Source organism: Haliotis asinina, chromosome 2, assembly GCF_037392515.1.
Source record: "Haliotis asinina isolate JCU_RB_2024 chromosome 2, JCU_Hal_asi_v2, whole genome shotgun sequence".
Classification (NCBI taxonomy): Eukaryota; Metazoa; Mollusca; class Gastropoda; order Lepetellida; family Haliotidae; genus Haliotis; species Haliotis asinina.
The window spans coordinates 65,176,766-65,187,155 of NC_090281.1; the positions used below are offsets into that span (position 1 = coordinate 65,176,766).

Consider the following 10,390-nt stretch of genomic DNA (forward strand, 5'->3'; position numbering starts at 1 on the left):
TTGATGTCATTTCCAACTTTCACGCATGTGTATGGTGAGTGTGTGAGTGTATGAGAGTGTATGTGAGTAAGTATGTGTGTGCATGTGTTCGTGTTTTTTGTGTGAGTGTGACTGTGTAAATCTTTGTGTGAGTGAGTGACATACAAATGTATTTATATCTGTTTATCCCGTGATATTAAGTATAGTGCTTGGGAAAGTGGTATTTCCAAACAATCATTATATAACTGAATACAGTTCAAAGCGGCAGAAACACCAGGCTCACACGTCTACAAACAACACAGAGAATCAATGTAATTTGGTCTATTTTATTTCAAAAAGCGACGACATCAAACTGTATTAAGGTATACCGTCATTGCAATAAAATGCATTCGCAAAACGTACAAACTGCGTAATAACACCCGAATATTCGGGATATCAAAGCTAAACAAGAATTAGCAAAAAGACTTTTTTTTAATGAGAAGAATAAACATTTGGTATAAATGTAGGAAGATATTTACATAGTGTTATATACAGAACTCTCGTTACTGGCCACTTCCGCTCCATTAATACAACCGGTCATTCGTGCTTGGAGAACCTTGTAGTAAGACATCAGTCATTTCACGGCTTCAAGAAAAAAATCAATCCCCATGAATTCGACTCCAAGTTGACTCTAATTTTCATGTTTGTCAACTCAGTCTGTGATGCCAACATATCGAGCGTTTCAACTTTCCAACAAATCAAACAAATATTTCTGCTATGTACAAATCCTGTTAAAACAATAGGCAATGCTGATTACCCTGACATAAAATGTGGAACAATACACACTGTGTGTGGTAAAGTCAGTAACTCAATCTATCCACAGTTAAGGCGAAATATGTTCACTTTTGGAGTATTTCCATTTGTAGTATGTACATTGAAGTATGCTCAGCGGGCCGCACCGGCACATGCATTTGGGGACAATATGTCTAATGTGTCCACTATCATAGTACACTGATCGGGCCCCAGTGGTATATGAAAGTCAGTACACAAAATATGTCCACCATAGAAGTGTGTTCAGCGGGCCGCACTGGTCGATACATTTGGGGTCAGTAAGGAAAGTAAGTCCAATATGTCCCTTATTAAAGTACACTCATAGGGCCATGCTGGTATATACGTCCAGAGTCCGTAACGACATGTGTCCACTATTAGCTTGTGCCCATCGGATGCTACAGATATTTACTTGTAGAGTCCATAACGAAATGTTTCCACCTTTCATTCTGATATATACCTTTTGAGTCAATAACGAAATATGTCCACTATTAAAGTATGTTCATTTTGATATGTACGTCTGGAGTCCATAACGAAACGTGTCCACTGTTAAAGCATGTTCATTTTGATATATACGTCTAGAGTCCGTAACGAAATGTGCCCACTATTAAGGTATCCTCAGAGTGCCCCACTCGTATATACGTCTTCAGTCCGTAACGAAATGTGCCCACTATTAAGGTATCCTCAGAGTGCCCCACTCGTATATACGTCTTCAGTCAGTAACAGAATGTGTTCACTATTAAAGCATGCTCGGCGAGACCCACTGGTTTATACGCATGGAGTCAGCCAATAATGTCGAGGTATCCATCAGTGGAAGTAGTGTCCATAACGGACAGGTACTTATTCACATGGACATCCTTGGATCTATAATTTCTCGTAGTGTCTCTCAGATAAACCTTTCTAGGCATCTTGTTTTCTCTTGCAGTATGGACATCTCCTCTCACAACGGCCTGGCTCTCGTCGATAGTAAAATGTGTCAAACCAGTGACTTCATCAGACATTTCAGGTATTTCCTCGTAGTCATTTTGGCAAGCAAATGAATTAACCGTAGAAGGCACTTCCGGGACAGGGTCTTCTTGGCTTATTTTACGTGGCACAGGCATCATCTTCTCCTTCCTGGGGAAACAGAACATGAAGCTGTAATTGCCATGACAGGATGAAGACTGTTTCATTCGTTGTCATATACAGCCATAGTCAACTGACAGTTACTCATTTGGAAAACAAACATGTCCATGCCTCTACGGATTCAACTCTACCTCTCGAACTACAGACATGATTTGGATCCCATAACGTATTAACACATAGACGTGTTCCTTTAGAAAACAAGATGTTCATGCATTTTACACTTATATGATGCCAAGAAGGTAAGGACTATTATTATGCCTTCGGAAACGTCGATTCTTGAATCTTTGGTGGCACACGCCAGTGCACGTGAGTACGACGACAGTAGCTACAGCGATGCCGGCGGCAATGCATGACCAGAACACGATACTGGGCCGACGATGATTCGGTTTAGATTTCGCTTCTCCCAGATTGGGTGAGGAGCTGTTTTGGGTGGAGGAACTGACGGGTAGCTGGCCAACTCCAGTAGCGCCATGGGTTATTTTAGTGACTGAAACAACAACGGTTTAGTATTAGGATGTTAAATAGAAATAGATGGGATCGTAATTCAAACAATATATTAAAATCCAAACGTTAAAACATTTCATTTTAAGTACGATGTGATAATCAGCAGATCGATCAGGTGCTACATACTTTGACGAATGTTTCACTCTATATTAACAGTGGAATCTCGGAATTTGTAAAAGATGCATTAGATACAAGTCGTTAAGCATGCCTTACCATCGACGGTAGTATTTTGGGCAACGCAGACACCAGAGTACCTCTCACAAGCATATGTGCATAGTTTATCACATCTTAGGTCACAGTTCGGGCCGAAATATCCATTTTTACATTCATAGCAACGTCCAGCTCTTGCACAAATGTCCTGCTTACAGTTGGTGCAGGAGTTTTCACAGCTTTCACCATAGTACCCATTGTTACAGCCATGGCATCTACCTCCTTTCTGATAACAGATGTTATCTTTGCAGTTCTTGTTACATCTATGCTGGCAACGTTCTCCGAAATGTCCATTTTTGCAACCCTTCAGACAAGTTCCGTTAACTCTGTTGCACATCAACAAACTTCTGTCGTTGTTACAGGACACAAGGCAATTGCTGCTGCACTGTTTCTGGCAAAGGTCTCCATAATATCCACAGCTGCAACCACCGGAACAGCCATCCTGGTTGCATGTTCCAAGGCAGTTCGTACACAGCTTTTGGCAACTATCCCCCACATAGTTTGGCTGGCATTTACTGCAAGTTCCATCATGGCTGCACCGACGGCATTTCTGGATACACGTCTCCCCACAAATAACTCCTCCGTCACAATTCCGGGGACGTTCTTTACACATTCCTTCCCTGTCACACCCGGCTGTTCCACATGTTTGGCAACTGAGTTGACAAAAGTCTCCATAATAGCCAGGGTTGCACTCCAGGCAATGTCCACCATCATATCTGTCACAACGTTTGCATTGGCCGAAGCATGTGGTACGACAGGATTCGCCAGAAAAGCCGTCATAGCAACCATCCACACATGCTATTCCTCCATGGTCCTGTAGAGTACAGGCTCCGTTGAGACACCCTGGAGCACACTGGGTGTCGCATTTATATCCCGTGAATCCAGGAGGACATCCTGAAACCAAACAACCTCTCATGTAGCCTATTTCCAATAATTCGCCCACATGTAGGTACAACATGTCATATCATACACTGTAAAGGAAGCAGATGTTTGTTTTAGCAATGAAAGTGGTATCACATTAACAAATTACCTTATTATCCGTGCTGGGAATTTTATCCGTGCTGGGAATTCTAGCGCTACAGTTTAATGGATTCTGACTTGATGTGGCATATTGAAGGCGAGATCAACGGTGATTTCCATAATATCATACTTGAAGAGAAATTGGGTCATGCGTAGTCTCGACAAATTAGTCAGGACAGAAGGGCAACGTGTATAAACGGTATACAGAAGTTGTCTCACGCGAGTCATAATCAGTACTTTGGGAAGTGATGACCTTACCACTGACACCGAATATATTTTATCTGTGACATGAAGCAACTTTACTATTGTTATAGAGTTCCGGGAACTTAGTTCTTGTTCCATCTTCCGCGTCGCAACATTGCCTAGCATCGCACGACTATCACTCTGTCTAGTTACTACTAGCTCAGGCCTAGAATCTAATAGCCACAGCCCGATGTAATAATCAGCAAATAATTTCAAAAGCGTCGATATGTACATTTGTGACTGAATACTCAAACTAACTCGGAACACTACTGCCATAAGATTGAAACTAATGTGACCAAATAAAGCATCATGTCATGGGATAATGTACTTCCGCGTTAAAAATGTTCAGTTGCTTCGTTTCAAGGACAAATCGACATATAAAACCACTATTGTGACCAATGAATCTTGTTTCACATCTCATGTGCAGATTCCTAGTGATGGGATGTTGTGCATGATGACGACTTTCACCCCAGCTATGGGATGTCTACCCCAGCTAGATTACATGGGATGTTGAAACTGAAAGTAATAGTTACCTCCATAGACAGTGGCCACAAGGACACCAACTACGGCGAAATACAACGACATTGTGCAGATAATACAGAGACAACCTGAAACCAAAATGTTCAATATGTTGTCAATCATTACTGTCAAATGTGGAAATAAGCGTTCCTAATTATATAAACCATTTCAAACTTTCACAGAAGTTAGATATTTCCCTATAGTAGTATTAGCGTACACTGTAGTGGGCAACAGGACGATTGCGGGTTCATTGCGTTGCTTTAGATGTATAAATGAACTCCTGCATATATTATGCACATAGAAAGTTGTAGATCACTTCGGATTCTCCTACACATGTATTTTCTAGTTGTTGGAGACCGGAAACTATTTCAAGCAACGTTGCAAAGCCATTTGCTATTAGGGTCGTCTCAAACAGCTGAAGTGTAGTACGCATAAAGTACACTTAATGATATTGTTGCTCCCTAACATCTTCGCAGCTACGAAGATCCCCAACAATGTTCGGGGTGCTATATTTAATTCACATATACAACTGTTTAGAAAATCAAAATATGATGATATGTGCAAGTGCTGAATTGTTTAAACTTACAGGAGAAGGATTTTTATGTTTGTTGAATATCCTTTGTTTGTAGAAGAAAGAAACATAATATATTTCTACTATATTTCTACCAGTATCCCAAACCAAATTAACCTTTTACTCCCATCAAATACCACAAATACGAAAAACATTTAAGATTCGCTATTTCTAAAGTATATATTAGAATGTATAAAAACTGCCGCTGACTGTATAGAATAGCATCTAAGTGACCTTACACATGCGATATGTACGTAACCTTTGTAAAATGATCACAGTACTGTTTGCAGCATGGGAAAACATACGAACAGTTGTCTGACTGACAATGTTTCAACCATAGGCAGGAGACCTAAAAGTGTTAGAGTCAAGTTCGTACAATCAAAGTTTGAAAAGGGTGTCTGTCGTAACCTGTAGAACATAATTTGCGTCGAAGCTAAGTGTCTGAATAAATGGAATCGTATAACTGGTCTAAAGTTGGTGTAAGGAGCCACTGAAGATAAACGTTTCCACGTTACCATTTCTCTTAGTCTTTCGAATTCATAAACAGTTTTTGCTGCAAGCCTTCCGTTAATGAATCAGTGTTACGAGGTCTCCTTAGTACCGTCATGTGCGTCGTGAAAGAATATTATAGTAAGAAACTCAGTCATGTTAAGACAGTTAAGTCAATCTTTCTATGTATGGTAGCCCCTGAACGTGCTTGCCACAATACTCGACTAAACTTGTCGTAAGAGGCGACTAATAAGATCGGGTGGTCAGGGTCGATTTGTTGACACACGACGAAGGTTCCCAACTGTGCAGATCGATGCTTATGCTGTTGATCACTGGATTGTTTGGTCCAGATTCGATTATTTACAGACCACCATCATGCAGCTGGAATTTTACTGAGTGCGACATAAACCTAAACTCACTCACTTGCTATGTTGGTAGTAACAAGGCCACGTGAGTGAGTATAGTTTTACGCCATATTAGGAGTAGTCCAGTAATATCACGACGGGGAACACCAGAAATGGGTTTCACACATTAAACCCATATGGATGATCGCACTCAGGTCTTGGGCGTGACGAGTGAAAGCTTTAACCTCTAGGCTACCCCACCACCCCAAGGCCACGCGACATTAACACTTGCCGCTATGCACATATAGCTGTATTGACGTGAACGAAATATACACAAAGACTCGCACCTACAAAGAAAATCGATTATTAACTGACTACAGTGCAAATGCATAGGCTAAAACATGCTCACAATTTTCCACTGGTACTCATCTAAATTAACGCTGAACTTCAACAATTGCAATATATCGTTGAAAACGTTCAAGGTACACAGTACATCAGCATAAGTGATCGTCTCAAAAGAATATTTTCTTTTGTTTTTGCTTTTTGTTGTTTTTTTTTTTTAAAAAAACGAACCATATGTCAAATCTAAAATCTAAACAGAGACGAGAGGCATATAAAAATAATTTCTATGGTTGCACTCTCCCTCTGTTAGCAAGCTCGAAGACAAAATACAGATAAACATTGCTAGGCAACAGAAACGGCGCATGTGACTTACCACTCTTGAAGCCCCATACACAATGATAGCAAACAAGGCTTGTCGAAGGAAATAGAAACATACAAGCCTTGACCCAATCAAGGAAACAATGTCTACTTACCTTTGTCATGATAATGATAACTTGTTGTAGCATCCTTTGCCCTCTGGCGACCTTTTGACGTGACTGCGGCATTTTGAAATGGTTTCACATCTACTCGTTTGAGCCATTGTTGTGCAGAGTGAGTGAGTGAGATTAACTTTACACCGCCCGGTGTCTGTAAATAATCGAGTCTGAATCAGACAATCTAGTGATAGAAAATGCCAGCTTCACATGTTCTCCTTTGTAAGTGCTAGTCGTTATGTATATTTTATACAACTCAATACAGTTGAATTTTAATAGCGGCAAGTGACCTTGGAGTAGTGGGGTAGTCTACAGTTTAAGGCGTCCGCTCGTCACGTCCAAGACCCGTGTTTGATTTCCCATATGGATATAATAGGTGAAGCCCATTTCTGGTGTTCCCCGTCGTGATATTACTTGTCTAGTACTACTCCGAATACAGCGTAAAACTATACTCACTCACTCACTCACTCACTCACTCATGTGGCCTTGTTACCACCAACATAGCAAATGAGTGTGTGAGTTTAGTTTTACGTCGCTCTCAGAAATATTCCAGCTGTGTGACGACGGTCTGTAAACAATCGCGTCTGAGTCAGACAATCTAGTGATCAACATCATGAGCATTGATCTACACATGTGTCAACCAAGTCAGCGATCCTGACCACCTGATCCCGTTAGTCGAATCTTATGACAAGCATCATGGCCACCTTATAGCTGGAATATTGCTGAGTGCAGCGTGGAAACAACAAACCAACTAACCCTTGGATACGTGCAGGTGTATCTAAATTCCATATGGAATCGAAATAGAGAGATACAACGTTGTTGCAATTGTAAAATGTATATAGAAAACATTGATTCACGTCTACATCGCACGTGCGTATTAGGGGCAGCACTCGAAATTACGTAATCGCATGAAAAAGGAAATGCATTTGATGTTCACTGTTGTCCTGAAAAGTTCACAGTCAATAATATCCTTTAACTGGAGAACCAACCGACAGTTCGCACTGAGTAATTATGCATGAATAATATCAATATTTCAAACTTATCGTGTACTTGAAGTACTACTTTCCACGAACGTCAAACCACCTTTTTCAATCATAGGGGGAGAAAGCGTCTGAAACTTCTGACTGACCTAACGGAACGCTTATTTTTTTTTAATTCGTGTTAGAAAATGTAAACAATGTATTTCACTTTACATAAATGTGGGTATGCAACAGTGTCCACTTTTACACATCTGTCTCCACATCAACTGCATCAAGGAACATCCTCACCTACTGCTCGATCGTCTTAATAGATATATGGTAGTTTTCTTAGATTTTATTAGTGTTCTAATACACTGTTAGTCTTTGCATACTCATGTGTTCAAGTATGTTTGCATGAGACATATCAATAAGCAGATCACTAACTCTGGTTTTAAACAATACACACGCACCTACATACACTTACAATGCTGTACACATGTACCCGTACCCTACGTGACTTGACACAGAGTACGGCCGTTCCATAGGACGCAATTAATTGGGACGTAAACAATGTGTTTCGTTTTAACATCTGTTCACCTCTATTACTTTCCGTTGACCTTGGCGGTTTCTGCTTCCACTAACATGGAACCCGACCATCCTGTGACTGTTGAAACTAGTTCAAATTTACCTTTGTCATTGTTGATTTTACACTGGCACTACACAGCTTATGTTTTAATCCTAGTTAAAGAGAATAATACATATCAACTAACTTACTAGGACTTCCTTGACACGTGAAATGTAGATAATTGCACAATGACATTTAGAAAGTGGTTAAATGTAACATGTTATATTGGGGAAATTCACTTTCTTAGTAAAGTACATTCTCGTACAGTTGTTTGGTTGAGTCCCATACGGGATTCGAGCCCGTGCCCTCAGAGTCAGGGACCTAATCACCAGCACACAAAGTCAGAAGCCTAACCCGCTCAGCCACCGCGACTTCAACATGTGTGGAAAACATACATTCTGTTACATATTTTACAAGGTTTGACCGTCTCGTGGTGGATACTGCAATGCCGCGCTAAAGGTATGTTTTCCATTTGATGGCTTATTCATTGTCTTTATTGACAAAATAAATAATCTAATATCCTTATATCGTATAAAGACATTGGCAATATATGTGACTCAAGGGTAACCTGTATGTATACCGATGAGTGACTTTGGGAAGTATTTGTTTTCACATAATGAAATTAAACTAAATCTTCCTTCTCTTTTCTCTCGCTCTTCTCAGATAGACAATCGTTGCTACTCTTCAGTGTGGCTCGATTGTGAAACATTTTCCGGAGAATCTGTATTTTATGAAAAGCTGTGATTTAAATTTCAGCCTATAATCGAAAGTCGACATTTGCTAACATCGTTGAATAGGCTTTGAGTTATGTCAGCTCGAGAGTTGAAAAGATGTTTAATCTCATCTACATATACATGAACAGTTTCACGACAGCATTCAATTAATGCCCTTTCATAATCATGCCACTTTTTATAAACTGTCACAAATACTCAAAATCTGATAGCATCTTGCGATCGCGAGTATACGTCAAGATAATTAATTATACTTCTGCAACTGTGAACTAGTCTAGGTTTGTTTTATAATTTCAGGGCGACGCGGGCCAATACACAGACCTAATATATAAATAAAAGTCAATGACTTGGGCTCAAATATATATATATATATAATCTGGCATGACTGGTTGGCATTGCTACAAGCAGCTTTACAATTACGTGTGTTCGATGGGTTAGTTTACATGAATATGACACTGTTTTTTTCCTGTGACTACGACACATAAAGAACTTAGCCTCACATTCTTTTGCATCCTTATATAAGTGGCAGTATTCATCAATGTCTAAATGTTCCTTATTGTGAATGTATCTGTTGTACCCGGGACACTGTATATGCCGACATATTAAATGAGTTGGGGAAATTTACATTGCGACCGGGCTGTACAGATATCACTCAGTAGAATGTTTACGTGTTGTCGCACCATGTACGGCAATCAACCGATTCTTGGGAATGCTAGCTTGGCTGGAGGTGCTGCCCTAAACATCAAGTTGCCAAACCTCTGGACAAATCAATTTTGATTTTTCTAGAGAATACATAGGGGGAATATCTGATTAACCTGTTATGTCCATTTTGGAAGAATCACTAAATTTGCCAAGCGCTACTATTTATTTAATAGTTTCGGAAAGCCATACAGTTCAGCAGTGTATGCCACAATACTGAGTTCTTGAAAGTGGACAATTTATGGGTTTCTCGTTGTTTTCTGAATTTTTTTCCATTTTCATTTGTATTTTATTGTCAAATTATTGTATTATAGGATATTTATAATATGCACATGTCCACACAACTAGTGCTCGCTCGTGGCGCTATTATTTCTTTTCGATCACTGGTAGTCAGTCTCAGCGGTCTCAATCTCTTTAGGAGTATGCAATTGCGGCAGCCTCTAGGCGCACCGAGCTTGCAGTGGCTTAAGGGACCGTTCATAATTTATGACTAGGGGCGATGATGATTTTTATGGAGTTACATGTACAATTTCATTGCTCATGCCCACCCCACCCTCTCCCCTCCCTAAAATTAATGTACGGAGCACCCCTCCCGCTTGTCAGGTACAAAATTGATGATCCATCCGCCGGAGATTGTGTACAAAATCGATAACAGTATACATACAGTCGCCCTATAAACCTAGTACTCTTTTCATGTTGTGCATGTGATGTATATTTGTCATGTTGTCAGATACAAAATAGACAACAATA

The 10,390-nt window shown here is 40.0% G+C and overlaps 1 protein-coding gene across 1 annotated transcript; it reads right to left on the reverse strand.

Annotated features, from left to right (window-relative positions):
• Positions 1–289: 289 nt before the first annotated feature.
• LOC137274142 (multiple epidermal growth factor-like domains protein 6) lies at positions 290–6,564 on the reverse strand. The gene is made up of 5 exons (XM_067807159.1): positions 6,527–6,564; positions 4,422–4,496; positions 2,629–3,519; positions 2,170–2,398; positions 290–1,902 (listed from the first exon to the last, which is right to left on the reverse strand). The coding sequence occupies exons 2-5, from the start codon at positions 4,471–4,473 to the stop codon at positions 1,569–1,571; spliced, it is 1,506 nt and encodes a 501-aa protein (XP_067663260.1). The 5' UTR covers positions 4,474–4,496; positions 6,527–6,564; the 3' UTR covers positions 290–1,568.
• Between the last annotated feature and the right edge of the window lie 3,826 nt (positions 6,565–10,390).